The sequence below is a fragment of the Pseudorasbora parva genome, chromosome 16 (assembly GCF_024679245.1).
Source record: "Pseudorasbora parva isolate DD20220531a chromosome 16, ASM2467924v1, whole genome shotgun sequence".
In the NCBI taxonomy this organism is placed as follows: Eukaryota; Metazoa; Chordata; class Actinopteri; order Cypriniformes; family Gobionidae; genus Pseudorasbora; species Pseudorasbora parva.
The window spans coordinates 21,545,921-21,565,814 of NC_090187.1; the positions used below are offsets into that span (position 1 = coordinate 21,545,921).

General features: G+C 35.9%; 1 protein-coding gene across 2 annotated transcripts in view; it reads right to left on the reverse strand.

Moving 5' to 3' along the window:
- Nucleotides 1–1,692: 1,692 nt before the first annotated feature.
- Nucleotides 1,693–19,894, reverse strand: part of LOC137043654 (F-BAR and double SH3 domains protein 2) — a 141,606-nt gene continuing 123,404 nt past the window's right edge. For both annotated transcript variants that reach the window (XM_067419968.1, XM_067419967.1), the window contains 9 exons: nt 17,624–17,728; nt 14,899–15,060; nt 12,200–12,334; nt 10,430–10,513; nt 9,135–9,312; nt 8,085–8,305; nt 6,362–6,533; nt 6,172–6,263; nt 1,693–4,012 (listed from right to left, as the gene is read on the reverse strand). In XM_067419968.1, coding sequence (XP_067276069.1) covers nt 3,929–4,012; nt 6,172–6,263; nt 6,362–6,533; nt 8,085–8,305; nt 9,135–9,312; nt 10,430–10,513; nt 12,200–12,334; nt 14,899–15,060; nt 17,624–17,728 — 1,233 coding nt within the window. In that variant the 3' untranslated portion in view covers nt 1,693–3,928. The remainder of the gene's footprint in view (nt 4,013–6,171; nt 6,264–6,361; nt 6,534–8,084; nt 8,306–9,134; nt 9,313–10,429; nt 10,514–12,199; nt 12,335–14,898; nt 15,061–17,623; nt 17,729–19,894) is intronic.

Consider the following 19,894-nt stretch of genomic DNA (forward strand, 5'->3'; position numbering starts at 1 on the left):
AAATTGAAGTATATACATGACGATGTCATCCCGGACCCTGTACAGGTTCCATGGAGTTTTAGTGGTTAAAATGCTAAATTTGGGATTGCATTGGGGGTGGAAATTATTAGGCTTTGACTTGGTGCCGGTAACTCACTGCAAAGGACAATTGTGAAAAAACATTCACGCTTCTGAAGCTGAAAATACAGAATTGCTTGCACTCTGACTAGATATACACTCACCTAAAGGATTATTAGGAACACATGTCCAATTTCTAATTAATGCAATTATCTTAATCAATCACATGGCAGTTGATTCAATGCATTGAGGGCTGTGGTCCTGGTCAAGACAATCTCCTGAACTTCAAACTGAATGTCAGAGTGGGAAAGAAATGTGATTTAAGCTATTTTGAGTGTGCATGGTTGTTGGTGCCAGATGGGCCAGTCTGAGTATTTCACAATCTGCTCAGTTACTGGGATTTTCACGCACAACCATTTCTAGGGTTTTGTACTTTTGTACTCTCTGTACTAAAATGGCCCCCACAGTCACCAGATCTCAACCCAATAGAGCATCTTTGGGATGTGGTGGAAGGGAAGCTTCATTCCCTGGATGTGCATCCCACAAATCTCCATCAACTGCAAGATGCTATCCTATCAATATGGGCCAACATTTCTAAAGGATGCTTTCAGTACAAATGCTTTACAGATTCACCCTATCCATGATAGATTTTATTGAATACTGCGATGTATTGTTACACCCCTAACAAATTCTGTAACAAATGTATTGCTCATTGTTAGTTTATGTTAGCTAATACATTAACTTATTTGAAAAAAATAAGACCTTACTGTAAAGTATTATCGAATTTTTGTTGTTGTTGTTGTAAATTACTAGCAAAACCTGAAATGCAGAGCAAGTACTGAATACAATCAAATAACATCACTTAATGGTGGATCTGGTGATGAAGGTGTCTACGATCAAAATGAAGATATTAAATAATAGTTTTGAGAATATGAGCCAGATGCTGGGAATGAGCTCTGACAAGGACAGATGAGGATGGTATAAAACATCTACTCAAACGGAACACTTCTAAAAGGTGACAAAATATGCTTTGTTATTGTAATTGTTACTCAAATATCAGGAAAGCTTTATCTTATCGTGACAGGTAGAGATCCAATCGGTGTTAGATATAGATCCGGGTCACTAAAGACCCGAATATATAATAATGATTAGCAAAACATTAATGTATTTAAGGGTTAAACAAAGGGCAAAAAGAGGGGGTTAGCCTTGTTCAAAAGATCTTCATCAACTTTGTGAAAGGTTCTTTAAAGAACCATTTTTCTAACCATTTTTTAGTCTAAAGAACCTTTTTGCACTACAAAGAACCTTTTGTGCATTGGAAAGGTTCTTTGGATATTAAAGGTTCTTCTTGGAACCGTACACCCTGCCAAAGAACCATTTAAGAACCTTTATTTTTAAGAGTTTATAATATAAGCTGTTATTTTCTATTTACTGTATGTTTGCTTTTTTTGTTGCCACCATTTAATTACAACGTCACAATATTAAACGTAACATTTCACTGTTTTCTACTAAATAAAACATGAAACAATCATGAAATAAACACAATTTATAAATTAAATAGATAAAAAGATTTGTGACTGAACTGAAGTTTATGAATTTATATGCGGTCAGGTCCAAAAAAACATCAAAGCAGAATCACTTTCCCCAATTTTTTATTTAACATTTGTACACAATAAATACAAATAATTTTACAGCTAGTAATATGCAGAAAGAATATTTTTCACCTGTTCTCTGATATTGTCACTGCAGCAACAGTCAATTGTTGTTATTCCATCTGTTTTTTTAGCAGCTCGGAATCACCTTCAAATTTTAATAAATGCAAATAAAATCACTTTAGAAATAAAAACAATTAGAATATCCAGCTAATGCTATTGAAGAAGCTTCAAAGATTTGAAACTGGACGAGAGAACTGGGAGCGCAATAAAAAAAAAAGGAAATGAAAATATAAAATTTTTGCGTTCGTTTCATAGGTGAGAACGGTTTTTGACACAATGGGCTTTAACCTCTAACCATAAACTTCAAAACAAGTTTGATAACATTCAAAAGATCTCAACGAGATCAACAAGAAAATAGGTTGTGACAGAGGAAAATAGAAACAAAGGGAAGATACTCAAACATCTTCCTCTCTGATTAAAAAAAAGGCTACCAAACAAACTTTTTTTTTTCCTCCCACGTCTCACTCTCACACACGCTCTTTTCGTAATGACCCTGTTCTTGCTTAACAGAACTATGGTACCATTTAACAAAATGGATGTTTTTTCTTTCTTTCCACCATCTATATTATGGAATCAACATAATAACTCTATTCTCTTTCAAACGTTATGGGAAAACTACAATCAGTCACTCTCACGAGATCAATAACACGACTCTGGGCAGCTTTATCATCGAAAAGAGGCAGCTGGGATGCAAAGACATTTAAAAAGATGATAACAATGAAGGGGTCAAAGAAAGCACTGAAATTCCAGAAAAGTGCTGGGACACATCAAAATATTCATGATACTGTGGAAAATAATGATGATGATAAATCTAAATAACAGGCATTCCTCATTTCTGATGAAATGTTTCTTCAACTGCAAATTAAAAAAAAGTAAAAGAAAGTAAAAAAACAAACAAAAAAACAAGCTGCCCCTTGTACAGAGGAAATGCACTTAGGACACTGTAATAGGTTTGCTTTCGTCGGCAGTAATTAAAACATCTCCATGATTATCCATCTTTCCGTCCACCCACTTCTGTGCTTGTTGGAGGGAATCTATCCAATCGCATCTGAAGAAGATTCATCCCAATCTCAAATACTGCCATGACACTCGATAAAAGAAAACAAAAGCCATCCCGTCCGGTACTCTACAGTGCCGACAGCATGAGAATAAGAAATGCGTTAGGCTGGAAAAGCACTTTAAACTGATAATTGTATATTGATCGGTATATTTCCATGATTACGTTCCGCCCAAACAGACACGCACACAATGATGTGGAGGCGAACGTTGCAGAAACACGCTCAGAGACACCACGACATCTTTAGATCGGTCTCACGCATATTTTTGAGGACTAAATATTAGTAATACATACAAACACTGGTCTTCATAATGAAAAGTTGAGGAAAAGGATATAGCTATGTAGTTAGTACTTTTTCAGATCAACACGAGACAGAAGAGCAAGCTAAACCAATGGGGGAAAAAAGAGCAAAGTAACCAGCCTTCCTCTCTTTTTAACCCTTGTTCTTCTCATTCTCCTCTACCGCCTTTTTTCCTTGTAGCCTTTTATTTACAGTTCCCTTTCTCCTTGATGTCCATATGATCTGTGATGTTTAACGTGAATTTAACATTCCTATGGTGACAGTAATGTACTGTGCTATTACATTTGAAATGCGTTAATGGTAGGACTATTCGTGGCTGACCCCTTTTGCGCGACAACACAGGCCTCCTGTATCCTCCGATAATTCCTAGTATTGCATGTTCGGCTCTTCAAAAGCCAGCTGAAGAGATGGATGTGCAAGTGTAGCCTCTTTTAGCACCTGCTAAACCCCTGTATTTGATTCGTTTCTGTGTTTTTAGATGCATCCTAATAATTTACTGGCATTGAGTGGATTAACGAAGGTTTAAACAAGTTCCCGTTGCACAATAAAGTAATTACGAATACAAGGATTAGAGTTTGGCATGAAAGCGGTTTAAGGCACCAAACAGTCCGTGACGCCAAAAGAGGTGTTTGTTTTTTATGAAAAAGGGTGGCGATGTCTTTGAGACGCTGTTCTCCGCCCACTTGGGGATTTAAGGATGCTCATAGGGCAGGTTAACGCACACCCCGCCCCTTCCATAAGGAGTGGGAGGGGTCAGAGGTCAGATGGGGTTTGTTGTCAGTCCACCAGGGCGGCGCTCTACACAAGCGTGATCTCCACTTCTTCGGTTTTCTCAACCTGTCTGCGAGCGTGCTGCTTTGGAGGAGGTGGTGCTGCCCGAACCTACAGAAACAAAACAAATGAGATAAATAAATAAATAAGTAAATACAATTAAATATAAGACTTTTTAAAGCCTATTAAAATGTTAAATAGAATGACTTTCAATTGCTCTGTAATGCTGAATGGCTAAAATGGCTAATTTCATCCCTAGAAATTGAGAATTTTCTTTTTTGGAATAGAAACATCAGTAGCAGTAGTGGTATAAGTGCTATAGCACTCAGTAAAAAAGATGCCATTAAACAAATATTTTAAATGTTGTTTGTACATTCATTTGGATACTTAATGTGAAAATATATATTACGACATAAAAATACACTGCTCAAAAACTTAATGGAAATCTTAATCATCACAGTATAACACCAAGTCATGTAAACTTTAAGGATATCGATCTGTCCAGATAGGAAGCATAAGTGATTCTGAATCACTTGCTTTGGTGGAAATGAAAGCGACAACAGGTGAACTGGAGAGGCAACAGAGAGACAACCCCCCCAAAAGGGAATTATTTTGCAGGTGGTGGCCATAGACAATTGTTCTCTCCCTCTTCTCCCTGACTGATTTGACTTTAGCTTTGTGTTTTGTTAGAGTCACTTTCTATAGCATGAGGCAGTACCTATAACCCAGTCAGGTTGCACAGGCAGTCCTGCTCCTCCAGGATGGCACATCCAAATGTACATGGGTTGGTGTGTCTCCCAGCTGTTAGACAAGGAGAGCTGGACAGGGACATAGAAGGGCAACAACCCACCAGCAGGACAGAATGACCTCCAGCAGGCTACAGGGTGTGCATGTTTCTGACCAAACTATCAGAAACAGACTTCATGAGGGTGGCATTAAGGGCCCGACGTCCTCTAGTGGGACCTGTGCTCACAGCTTAGCACTGTGCAGCTTGACATTAGAATTGGCAAGTCCGCCATTGGTCCCCTCTCTCTTTACGGATGAAAGCAGGTTCACACTAAGCACATATAAAAGAGTCTGGAGATGCTGTGGGGAACATTTTGCTGTGAGAAACTTCATCCAGAATGACAGGTTTGGCAGTGGGTCAGTAATTGTTTGGGTAGGAAATTCTTTGGATGGTCGCACAGACCTCCACGTGCTAGCCGATGGTTACTACTTACTGCTGGTTTGTACCGGGATGAAATCCTCAGAGCCACTGTCAGATCTTTTGATGGTACAGTGGACCCTGGGTTCCTCTTGGTGCATGATAATGCCTGACCTCATGTGGCTAGAGTGTGAAGGCAGTTTTTAGATGATAAAAGCATTGATGCCATTGACTGTCCCTACCGTTCCCCAGACCTGAAACCAATTGAGAACCTCTGGGACATTATATATCAGAGCATCCAAAGCCACCAAGTAGCACCACAGACTATCCAGGAGCTCACTGATGCCCTGATCCAGGTCTGGGAGGAGATCCCCATGGACATTATTCACAATCTCATCAGGAGCATGCCCAGACGTTGTTGTGAGTGCATATAGGCACATGGGGGCCATTCACACTACTGAGTACATTATGAGTTGCTCTGATGAACTTCACGCAAGTTAGATCAGCCTCTAAGTTTTTTACATAGATTTTTGGTATGATTTTGAATCCAGCCCTCAAGGTGTTTGATTGTGATTTTGGTTTCCATTGACTGTTGTCACATAATTTTGTTCTTAATAAAACAAATTATAGAATGTATATACAGATTTTCAAACTGAATATTTCATTCATTGAGATCCAATGTTTGATTTAAGTGTGTTTTTTTTAGCAGTGTATATTAAAATTGTTAATGTTAGGTGCGAGGTCGCTATTAATTACAGAAAAATGTGTGTTTAGTTGATTTAAAAATTATTTGTTTAGTTGATTTAAAAATATAATTTTTTTATATTCTCTTGGGAAATATAATTGGTTATATTTGGGAGGTTAATTATGATCTGTACATGTTATTGTCATGTTTAATGACATTCACACACAATAATCTTTAAAACTTGAACTTTAAAGCTTTAGTGAGCAACATGTGAAAACAAAGAAACTTACATGTAAAGAAATCTTACATATAATGGCTTTAAAATGTAATATCTGTTTACTAGATATGCTCTAAGAGATGTTAGAGCAGCAGGATGTTCATAAAACAAACATAAAAACAAATTTGAGACTAAGCAAATGTGTAGCAAATTTGTTCACATACAGGTCTGAGTTTTCCAGGTCCGGATCCATCTGGAGTGAGTCTCAACGGTTGAGAGAAGCCTGGGCTCTCTGGACTTAAGCCCGAATTGTGATCTAGACAAAATGTAAAACATTCTCAAATTAAAATCTTAACAGACATGAATATACATAGTAACACAAGAAGACAGTAAATGGTGCAACAAGTGTCTTACTTTGAACAGCGGCTTTCTGTGGGATAGGCAGTTTGTGTTCTCCGTTGACAGATGGTGAGCGGGGCAGTGAGAGAGCGCTGCTAGTCTCTGGGCTTGTGTACGGACTGCAGGGGGGCTGGTCGTACAGCGGCAGAGGAGGAAGTGACGAATGAAGCCTTTGGCATGGGGACACCTGGAGAGGACAACAGGTTACCTTGCTATGCTAGCATATACAAAATATACAAATCTTTTTATCCTTTCAGGTGTCAGAAATATTACACACACACACGCACGCACGCACGCACGCACGCACACGCACGCACGCACGCACACACACACATTTAATTCATACTTTTATTCAGTAAGGATGTAATAAATTGATCAAAAGTGCTAACATTTTTTACTAAAGATTTCCATTTTAAATAAATGTTGTTCTTTGGAACTTTTTATTAATATAAAAAAAATCCTGGAAAAGAGTATCACGGTTTTCCACAAAGATATGAAAAGCACAAGCTGCAAATCAGCATATTAGAATGATTTCTGAAGTATCATGTGACACTGAAGACTGGAGTAATGATGCTGAAAATTAAATTTTACAATATTCAAATAGAAAACAGTTCTTCAAATAAATGCAGCTTTGGTAAGCCGAATAGACTTTTTCAAAAACATAACAAACAAAAAAACAAAAAAAAATTAATACAGATCCCAGTCTTTGGAATGGTAGTGTACTATGTTTTATTAAAGGGATAGTTCACCCAAAAATAAAAATAATCCCATGATATATGACATTCTTTTTTCAGACAAATACAATTTGAGTTATATTAAAAAAGTCCTGGCTCTTCCAAGCTTTATAATGGCAGTGACTGTTGCTTGTTTTTGAAGTCCATAAAAGTGCATATATACATTATATAGCTGCTCCACATGGCTGCAACATCCCACATGGGGGAGATGGTTAATAAAGGCCTTGTAAAGTGAAGTGGCGCATTTGTATAAGAAAAATATCCATATTTAAAACTTTATAAAGTAAATTATCTAGCTTCCTGCAAATCACCTTCCGTATTCAATCGCAGTTCAAAATGCTTACGTCTGACGACATTGCATACCATTTACACTCGTGAGACATGGTGTAAACATTTTGAAATGCGAAAGGCGCAGGCACTACACTTTTTCAGCAAGTTGAATATGGAAGTGGAAGAAAAATGACATTTTTAATAGAACTCAGATTATATTCCTTTGAAAGAAGAATGTCATATAACCCTATGATGACTTGAGGGTGAGTGAACCATGGGCTAATTTTTTTCTTTTTGGGTGAACTAACCCTTTAAATTATTTTTTTTTTTAAAACTCAGAATCATATACATTTATTCAATTGTCAAAGAACACAAATTTATGATTATCTATCTACCAACTATCAAACTAGCTTAGCATCATTATACAAAAACATCGGGCTGCAAAATTCTGCAATTGACAATTCAGAATTAAGTATTCCAGAGAATTGTGTAATGAATTATATAATGCTATATTATCCACATAAAGGAACAGTTTTATTATGACTGTATTCACATTCTTAGGATAATTAGAAAGGCTTTGATCTGGCACAACCCAGGATCACATTGATTACAGGAAGGAAGCGTCCACGCCTGTAATCAGTGGCAGACATCAAGCCCACTCAGAAAGACACAATAAGTATGGACTCAGGCTCTCATGGTCATTTACTGGTCAGGGTGAGTTTTAGATGTCTTACCTGTGTGTCTAATCCCCAGTGAGTGTCTCCGTTTTCTGAGGCTGTCAGGTCCTCCACCAGCACGGACGGAAAGACACCCACTCGACCGTTAAACTCCCCCTCCCAGAAGCCGTCGTCCTCCTGGTTGTCCTTGTTGAGGATGCGGATGATGGCTCCCTCAGGGAATGACAACTCGTCATCTGTCTGACCCTCGTAGTCATACATGGCCTTAACAAAACTCACTGGGAGAGACAAAGAAGGAAAGAAAGGTGTTATTAATAGGTGAGAAGATAGCTGGCTCTTCCGAGTTCTTCTAAATAAGCTGGGGAGATTCTGAAGGCTCAAGCTCCCTAGTTAGGGACTGTATCCTTCAAGAAGTATACTAATGTTCAAAAGTTTGGAGGCAGTAAGATTAGTCTCTTCTGCCAGGTATACATTTATTTGATAGAATTACAGTAAAAACAGTAATATGGTGAGATATTATTATTACAATTAAAAATAATTGTTTTCTATTTAAATATATTTTAAATGTAATTTATACCTTTGATGTCAAAGCTGAATTTTCAGCATCATTATTCCAACCTCAAATGCCATATGATTCTTCAGAAATCATTCGAATATTCTGATTTGCCGCTCAAGAAGCATTTCTATATATTATCGACGTTGAAAAAAGTTGTGCTGCTTCATATTTCATGATTTTTTGATGAAAAGAAAGAACAGAATTCTAAAGAACAGAATTTATTTGAAATTGAAATATTTTGTAATATGATAAGTCTTTACTGTCATTTTAATAACAACATCCTTGCTGAATAAAAGTGTTCATTTATTTCTTACTGACCCCACACTTTTCAACTATAAAGTATGTAGGCTATTTTTATACTTTTCATTTCATGCAATTTTTTAAAATTCCCTGATATTTTCAAATTCTCAATGATTGTAAGAACCATTACCATGTCCAAAAACACAACAAAACATGGTACATGTTCAAAAAATTGTACTACCATAGAACTTTTGACTTGTTTTATTTTTTTATGAAGGCCAAAATTAATATTTAGATGCATTGCGACTCACTGCTGCTGTCTCCGTTGAAGCTGCCTGATGCCAGCTCAGGCTCGGTGGAGTTGCTGGAGGAGTGTGAGCGTGCGTCCAGAGCAGCGAGGGACTGAAGCATGCTTAGTACGCTGTTGGAAGTGGGGAACTGCAGGTACTTCTCTGGAACATATCCCACATGGCCAGACTTATTCCGCGCCTGTAACCAACGATTACATCATTAAGCAGCAGTCACTGACCAGAGACAAACAAAATCTGCAGACCTAAGAAAATGAACTCAATTTTCTTCACTGAATTTGGGGTGAGAAATCTGGTATGGATCTAAATGTTGTAAATTGTGTTAAAGATGGGATGAAATGAAAATGTACCTTATATTTATATTTAAATGCATGTTATAGATCTTGTGAGCAATTCATCCTTGCATGTTAAATTATTTTTGACCTTCAAAATGTCATAAATGAATCTCCCAGTGAAGACGTCAGACTTTTCTCTGGTGACATATGCTCAAACCATACACAATAGACAGCAAATTTGCACAAATTTTTTAATGCCACATTCACATCCCAATATCTAACCAACACCTTTGTCCAGGTTTTTGTTCTATCCAGACTGAACTATTGTAATTCTCACTTGGCAGGCCATTCTGCATGCACTGTCAAACCTCTGTAGCTGATCCAGAATGCAGCAGCGAGAGTGATCTTTAGCAAGCCGAAGAGAGCGCACGTCACACCTCTCCTCATAAATTTGCACTGAATGCCAATAGCCGCTTGTATTCTAAACTCTCTACTTCAAAATGATGTGCCCTCCCAAAGCTTGCGTCCTTTGCCATCCCAAAAATGCACAATCACTTTCACTGACTTTACCCAACTCAACTCGAGCATTCTTTAGCCATTTTCAAAAAATGGCTGAACAAGCATCTTTTTCAAAACATGAAAAATAAGATGCTGCTACTTGTTTTGTTTCATTGTGACTTTAAAAAAGATCTAAAAAGATAACCAAATTATTTATAATATACTAAACCCAAAAATGTTGTACTCATAAACAGGCCCACATGAAATCAGCACCCAGCTCAGCAGAAAGATTTCCACAGGATTCAAACATCAGACATCCAAAAAGCTGGTGTGTAGAACTTTCAGAATAACAGTTGCTGGAATTCTGTGGAAATCTTGTCTTGAGGTCTAAAACACAAACTATTTTAAAGTTATTTTCCTCTGTGCATCTTCTAGAATTGCAGTTAGATTGATTTGGGACAACAACCAAAAACTTCAGCAGGTAGTTTTAAACTGCTAAAATAACCAAGGTATGATTAGGTTCACCTTCACCCAGTCCTCCATGTCCCCATCTTCGATAACCTCCAACATCTCATGCTCATCGATCGTTAGTTCATCGGGCTGCGAGGCCTGGGAAAAAGAGAGAGGCAAACAGACTATTGAGCAATACAAGGCCAATCGTGCAGGTTAATATTTTCCAGAAAGCAGCAGACATTTTTTTTAACAGTTTCCCAGAAACAACCAATGTGGCAACTGTTTCACTTGTCTTCCCCATTTTTGGAAGATAATTATTACATTTTTTAAATATTTATTTTGCTTGGCTGCAGTATGAAGGGATGTTTTTTAGCATGCATTATAAAATGACAGCCTGAAGACAGTAGCCTGATGGGTCATCTGGCTGCATCGAAAGAATAAACGAGCAAGCGATAAACTGCAGCCCAATTACTGACCATCGCCTGCATTTTAGCAGATGAGTTAGGACATCATGTTATGTGAATGCCACATAACATAATTAATATTCATGAGCCAATCTGCTGAGCAAGTAAACTCCCTGAGGAGAAAAGATGTGAACAACAGAGATGTCATCTTTGACTAATGTTATCGCCAAGCTAATTTTGCTAAATATGTCTGAAGATTGACTAGCTTTTAGTTGTCAGTACAATAAATAGAACAGGGACAGACATTTGAGACTTATTATTTCAACAGTGTCATGTGTGTAACAACAACAATCAATGGCATACATCCAATTGAATTAATGCCAGAGTGACTGACATTTCTTGAAAGTTTGATTTTCAGATGATGTCATATGTGCAAACTAGGTATTTTAAAGAATGTCATATCTATGACTTTGAAGTTTTTTAACATGTTATTTTAGTATTATTATAATACTATTATAGCATATATTCATATTTTGCATTTGTTAACTTTTATTTTTCTATTTTATTTTTCATTTTAGTTTAAGGTTTAGTCATTTTCTTATGTGTTTCTGTCATTTATATTATTAATATTATTTTAAATAGCGCTATTATTTTTTCTATTATTCTTTCAATTTAATTTCAGATTTAGTAATATCAGTTTCATTTTCATTAACAAAAAAACCCTAAATTATTTATGAATTATAATTAAATTATTTATTGCCATTATTTTAAAAAGTACTTGGTTCCCACAGGTTTGAGACCATTCCCAAGCCCCAGTCAAATTTTTCAATAAATATTTTATTTATATTATATTTTATATTTAATTTAATAAATGCAAAAAGGAGAACAAGATTGTCAAAAAGTACTTTTGTTTATGGTTGTGGATTAGTTGAGGAAACCTCCACAAGCACTTTAAAATAAGGTTTCCCCTTATTTTAATTTTGTATAATTTATCTATGTTATTTTATGTATAATGTATAAAAAAAGAAGAAAGAAAATGCCTATTTAAATTGTTTTTTTTATACATTTTATATACAATGAAACGTATACATTAAAAACATTTATTATAAATACATATTTATAATTATATATATATATATATATATATATATATATATATATATATATATATATATATATATATATATATATATATATATATATATATATAATTATTTTAAACCCATTTAAATGGATTTGAAATCAAATTATATGAATACATTATGAATACTAATTATACATAACCAAATACTTATGATTCATCAAGAAAAAGTTTTCTTCATCTAATTGTTTAATTTAGCTTTATTTAAAAAATATATTTTTAATAGATTTAGTTAACAATAACAACACTGTTCACCACAGTTAAATGAATGAATATGTGCATGTTGGCATCTTTTACCTTGTATGAGTAGAGCACCTTGCAGGTGAGCGGGTAGTTCCTCAGGGTTCCTGAAGGACTTGAGCTGCTGTCGTCATATGTCTCCATGTTCTCTTCTAATTCTTCTCCTTCCTCTCTGTCCAAATCCACTGTGGTCTACAGGAACATGACAATGAATGTCACTACTCTGACAAACACACAGCTCAGTTGTTGATTCAATATCATTCAATAACCTTTAAAATGTTTGCCTGAGGCTTCCTTTGTGGGTTAACATACAACTGTATGGAACAAACAGCTCAAAAGACCAGCATTCCAGTGGTGTAGACTCTACCTAGTTACCGCCCAACAATCTCATTGGTCTTGTGGGGATCAGGTGACCATTCTCCCCAAGAGATAAAACGTGGCAACAGAAGAATCAAATCATCAACAAAGGACACAGGCATTGGACACTCATCCCTTTTTGGGTGTTCAATGTGTATCTCACATTACTAGCTTTAACTGGTTACAATACAGGTTGAAAACTGATCCCAAGTCAGTCCGTGAAGGTCGAAAGACCTTTCAGTGGGAGCCTGAATCGTGAGGCCAGGCGAGGTCAATGTAATCTGTAACCTGTGATGTGGTGGGCGGTGACTGATCTAAAGGCCCAAGGCTGACATAAAACAGCCTGTGATGAGGTAATCCAGATTAGACTGAAGCGCTTCAGTGTGAGAGAACATTTTGAGGTTACTGTTATCTTAACCCTATAAAGCAGGGGTCCCCAGACTCGGTTCTTAGCTCCAAGTCCAACCCCAATCAAACACGCCTGAACCAGCTAATCAATGTCTTAATAGGTCATATCTTCGCTATTTTAGGCATTGATTAGCTGTTTCAGGTGTGTTTGATTGGGGTTGGAGCTAAACTCTGCAGGAGAGCGGCCCTCCAGGACCGAGTTTGGGGACCCCTGCTATAAAGCCTACTGTATCATATTTGATAGGCAAATTTTAAGGCCTCTAACAAAACGACAAACAATATGAAACAGTATGTTTCCAAAAGTGCTTTCGGCTTGTGTGTGTACTTGGCATAAACCACACTATTCTACCAAGAGCTCATAACTTACTGTCACATCTTCTATCTTCTCTAACAACACATGTAAAGGGTCTGTGTGTGTCTCTGTATCTGTTGAGTTCAGAGGAATGTGAGGCGGTGAACATTATTATGTCCCTCTAAATGACGTGGCATATGTGCTAAACTGTTTGTTTAGGAAGGTCTGAATACAATGATGCTGACAGAATCAGGAAGGGCCGGGTCAGGGAGGTTGGCAACTAACTACAAACTGCTGGACACCAGGGGTGTTATTCATAACAGTTATGTTGTAAAGCCACAGCTACCATAACTTTAAATTAGAAACTGATTACATAGAAGAGAAAATCTTAATGTTAAACCAAGGCCATTACCATGTCTTGAACATTGGGGGGAGGGGGACCAATAAAAAAAAAAAAGCATGAAATAAAACAGTGAAGACAATTCTAGATCTAATTCTAGTTGGGAAATAATTATTTTGGGATTATCTGCAAATTATATTTGCATTAATTTGTATCAAATTGTTAATCTCGAGATTCTTCACATTAGGTTTAGCATTTGGATTCCCTAGTGGTCTGGTGGTAGGTACTAGTAATGAGAAGTTTGGATCATTTTACTGACTTGGATCTTTGAATCTTTTTAAAGTCATTTCGTTCATTTCAGCAGAATATATGATTCAAATGTTACATGTTAATAGCCAAATTCCTAGGCACATTCAAATGTTACATATAAAGGCGAAATAAGAAAAAAATGCAATACAAGGACAAGCTAAATTATGTAAAAATGGAAACAATGAATTAATTGCTTATGCAGTCAGTTTACCTCACCTCCCGATCTGAGTCATTCATTCATTCCATGACATTCTAATAAGCTGAGCTATGCAGTACTGGTACTGGATACAGAATGATTACCTCATTTCTCAAGTCTTGGATTCGAGTAGTTCGTTTTTTGCATAAGGCATGCATGTTGTTATTGTAGGCATCTTTGCTTTATCACACGGATAAAGTTTAAAGCATTATCAACTCTTTATTACCACATTCAAAGTTATGGAAAAGAACCATCATAAAATAAGTAAAAAAAAAAAAAAAAAAAATTATATATATAAATTGTAAGAATGAAAAAAAGCTACAATTTGTCTCGAGACGTGAACTAATTCTGTTTCCTGTAAAGAACCTATTGGATGCTGTACATGTGCGGTCAACACAAATCGTTCATGACCGACCCATCACTAGTGGTAGGATTTTTGTAAACCATGTCAAAGGTTCCGGGTTCTAATCCACCTGCATGTTTTTTTTACATAAAATGTTTTAATAAAAACTATTAAAAAAACAAAGATGTTCATCAATGATTGTTTTTTAAGAGCAGTGACACATTTGCGTGCATTTTGCTGTGTGATTCCACTGGAATGAAGACTCCGCAAAGGCATTAAACAATAGATCCATAAGAGAATCGTAAACCCGGCCTACATTGATTTGATTGAATGTAACTCTTAATCCTTTTTGTCATCCTAACATACAGAATGATGCGTACTGAAGTGCAAGAATTTCAAATATTGGGGGGGCGGACAATTTAGCCATATCTAATTATTATGTCTATGGTGATTACGGCCATGTGTTAAACCATTTCACAGGGACTTGATTTTTGATAAAGAGGGTACTCACCGAGAGAGAGAGGTCATGGGTAGTGAGGGTGGGTAGCGACGCCCACCGCTCGTTCTCCAGCTCCTCCATCACCTGGTTCATGGCACTCTTCAACCACGTATCCACAGAAACGCCCACCTGCCGCAGAAGATCCAAACGTGCTTCCGCTTTCAGCTTTATCGTCTGAAAAAGACAGACAAACAGAGAGAAATATAGATAAATCGCCCTGTTTATACAACTGCTTACATATACTGTAGTATTCAAGCAGCAACTTATGAATGAACTGAAAATAATTTGACGTAAAATTTAAGATGAAATTAGATAAAAACCATCAACTTTTAAATTTGAAATGCCGCTTAGGAAATTAACAGAAATAAATTAATTTAAAGTACTAAAATGACTAAAACTAACACAGAAATAAATAAATTAAAGCTAAATAGGAATATAAAAAATTATAAAAATGACAAAAGCACAAAATTACTCAAACTTATTTTTTTTAATTATAATTTAAAAAAATCTAATTTTAAATAATACTAGATATAATATGGAATACAAATAAAATGCATTATTATTATATAACATCTTTACATACTACTGTAGTATTCCATCAGCTTATGAATGAATTATTAATTATTAAAAATATTTTTGTTAATTTAAAGAGTTGAAATAACAAAATATAAATATAATTATGTTAAAGTTTAAGTATTGAAATTATTAAAAAGTTAATAAAATAAAAAATAATATGAATGACAAAAGCACAAAGTTACTAAAACTTAAACTAAAATGAAATGAATAGAATAAAATTAATAATAGAAATAAATAAATAAAAGTGTTTTCAAAACATTAACATTATAATAGTATATAAAATATACAAAAAAAAATGTAGTTCACCAAACTCACTCTCAAAATGCAATTCTGGGTCCTGAAAATGTAAGGGTGTCAGTTTGATTATTAAACGCTGCTGTTGCAAACAGTGTATGAATGTAACTTTAAACCAATACTGGCAGCCGTGTATTTTACTGTTGTGTGAAAATAGCTTTGGAAAGCATAAAAAAACTGCATTTAAAAAAAGACAAGGCAGGGGAAAACAGATGCATTAAAAGCTGCTGGGAGTGTGAACGTCCCTTCACTGAAGCTCGATATCTAAACACAGGCCGTTGAGCTCTCAGAAGTGAATGTCTAGAGTAGTTCTCCTCATTAGACAGGTGATGCGTCTGATCTCAGAGGACCGTACAGCTGTCCATGCACTTCAGCATTTCTCATTATTAGGCAAAGATGCAAATTAACTATCTGAAGACTCATCAGTTTCAATTTACAGATGACAAACAGCTTTTGGAAGCTACTTCTGAGAGTGGAAATATAACGTACGACTTTCATTTCCATGTAATTCTGAGGGGACAAACTGTTTCAAAGGAAATAATTAAAGTGTAATTATACTTTTAATATTTGTTGATGAGTAAACACAGACTCATCTAGCATTGCCTGGTGCCAATTTCAAACTTAACTTTGTTTCATCCCTTATTCTGCTTGTGTTGTTGGTGCTTGTCCATTACTTCTTAATGGGGTTATTAAATATTTAATGGTCTGTAAGAACTAATGATAATTTGACTTCAGTTGCTTTGACTTCAAGAGGAAAAACAAAGATGCTGTTTTATCTACAACATACACTTAGCCTATTAAATTCTTAGTGAATAAGTTAAAGTACATTCTTAACTGTCATGAAGTGCTCTCATGCAAAAATGTAAATTGTGTTATCATTTACTCACTCTCAGTGTTCCAAACCCTTATGACTTTCTAATGTGGAATTTGCACTTTATTTGTTACAAGACATGTAAAGACCAATTTGTCTGGTGGCAATGATCAAACTGATGTGATGCAGTTTGAATGTATGTATGCATCGATTTTAGAGCGATGTTGGAAAACACATTTTTAGGTTACAATTTCAAGCTATTATATGACATCTGAAGACTTAGAATATAGCACAATTTCATAAAACAGTTCTTTTTCAGTTCTTTCAGTTTTTGATTTTGACATCTCTAGCAGACAGTGCACGTACATTTCTTTGTCAAGGAAGTTATTAATGAAGTCATTTAGGTTAAGAGCCACATGAGGGTGAAATCATGACACAATTATCATTTTAGGTGAACTATTGCTTTAACATGAAACAGAGGTCACACACAGGACCAGCAGAGGGCGCCACGGCTGCTAGAAGACGTGTAAGGACAAGGCAGGACATCTTAGAAGAGAAGACACATTGATCAGACAAAGAGACTGACAGCCTGTCTCTGAACAGATCGATAGAGAGAGAGAGATAATGCATCTCTGTCTGAAAAAGGAAATGCATTCATTACAGAAAGAGAGCAGGAGACGCTTCGGACATTATTACTAAGTATTTCTACCATGTTTTTCTCTATCTGTCCTTTCATAAATACAAATGAAATGCTACTCAAATAAATGCTCAGCGCAAAACTATTTAGTGCAAACATACACATTTACAGTAAAAGTGAAAAGAGAGGGATGCCGTCAAGCCCCAAAAAATAGTATAACTCACAAATTCCACTAAGTCTTCTCAAGTGACATGACAGCTTTGTGTGAGGATATGGTCCCCAGTAAGCTCTCTCACTGTAGGGCAAAAGTAGCATGGACATCCTCCTAAACTTCTACTTTTGTGTAACTCAGAAGAAAAACCGCCATACATGTTTCAGAAAGTGTGAGTAAATGATGACAGAATGTGTGCACACGCTACCTCTGCTTTGCGGATATTCTCCTTGGCTTCCTCTATTCGGAATTCCAGCTCGATCCGGCTCTGTTCCGTGGGCGGAGTCCCAAGTGTTTCACATTCCTCGAGAGCCTGCCATAACAACAAATTACCATTAATTAGCTCAATTAAATTAGTAAGCAACTTAACATAAAGTCCCTTTGTGGTCAATAATTGTATCACTTAAAGGGATACCGCTGGAAAGATGAATATGTATTTAAATTGGGCCATTTATGTAGTAGAAAGAAGTTTGTGCCTTCTAGACAGAGAAAAGCCAGAAAATATATTTTTGGCTAATGTGGATGAAAGACAACAACTCCCAGAATGCACTTGGTTTGATGCCCTACTAGGCCACTCTGAAGCCATCCCACACCTAGCGGTTACATCACTTGCCCACCACAGCAACGCCTCCAACTGTCGTTTTTATTTTTACAGTAATAAAATCATTTAGTTCAGTTAGAGAACAGACACTATTAACACTAACTGACTAACAGGGCTGGACTGGGGCTAAAATTTAACCCTGTCAAACCCAGCCCAACCGGCCCATGAATGTTTTTGCTGGGGTTAGGGCCTTAAATTCAAGCAAATAAATAAAACTATTTATTTGCTATGCAGATAACAAACTTAATATTGCACTTTTGTCACACAGAAATGCACAACAGTAAAGCACTGATGATTTTGAGCTAGGATGCAGTAAAGTAAATGTACTTCTTTTAAATGCTGTCATCATTTACTCAATCTCATGTCCTTCCAAACCTGTATGACTCTCTCTCTTCCGTGAAACACAAAAGAAGATATTTTGAAGAATGTTGGCAACCAAGCCATTTTGGTTAGGCTACCATTGAATATTGTATGGACAAAAAAACAGACTTAAATTGTATTTTTTATTTTACACAGAAATAAATTAATTTAGGTTTGGAATGACATTAGGGTGAGTAAATGGTCACATTTTTGGGTTGAACTACCCCTTTAAAAACAACCATTTTTCAAGATTAAACACCTAATTTATGCAAGACAGCAATGATATGTATCTTTCATGAGGTTCTCATTAAAATAACATTTAGCTAGTTAAATGTCATTAGAGCTATTAAAAAGTTCATAAAACATTTAAAGAAAAAAAAAGCTTTGTCCTTAATTTGTGGGATCCAGACTTTAAAGCCGTTTTATTGAATTATAATGACATGTAAGTAATAATAGCAACATTTTTAATAAATACGAGTTCCAAAACACCTTATTTCTTCACTGTTAGTAGCTGCAGGGTAAATTGTGGTTGTGCTAAAGTGACATGTTTGTAGTTGTGTGTATTGCCATTTTCAGCTATATTCACCACAGAACCTGTAATGTTCCCATTTCACAAGATGTATAAAACAAAAGTCCAAGTGCTGTTCATCACTTTATAGAGCACCGTACGTTCGTCAGCGGCTGCATTGTGAGGATGCGCTCAAATAAAAAAATAAAAAAAGTATAGAAAAATGCACCTAATATGGAGGGGAGGTCTTTCTCACTTTGTTTCATGTCAATTCAGAAGACAAACCAATGGGCCACTGTCGCTGCATGATGGACCAGTCAGTGACAAAATAAATAGATAAATAACCTTGTATCAGCCCCAAAGTGTGTCGGCCTACACTGTAAAAAAAAAAAAAAAAAAAAGACTGATCACATCTAAATTTTTCAGTTGGCGGAATGAATATCTGTGAATTAAATTGTATCAATTTGCAGATTTTCAATTCGGCCAACTGACATTTTTTAGATGTGATCAGTCACTAGAAAATTTTCAATTTGAGACAATTTTATTTAAAAAAAAATAATAAAATAGCTTATTTTTAGCTTATTCACCGTATTCCCCAGAGTTAGATAAGTCCAAACATACCATTATCATCTCAATGCGTGCCATAAATCTGTCTGATGCGCCCACCGCTAGCCTAGCTTAGCACAAAACTGGAGGTAAATGACTCCATCTAGCCTACTGCTCAATAAGTGACAAAATAATGCCATAATTTTCCTATTTACATTTTGTGATGTGTATAGTTACATAATGTACAAAGAATGACGTAAAATGTAAAGTTGTGAGTTCACTGGAGTTTTAAGGAGAAAATAGTATACACAGCAATGGTGTTGACTTATGAATTTGAACATGTCTGAAAGCATATTAAAAAACACCACATAGACATAGCCTAAACATTAAAAACTTGATTTTCACCACAGGGGCTCTTCAAGAAAGAGAAACAAAAGAAGAAGAAAGTGAGAAAAAAAAAAAAT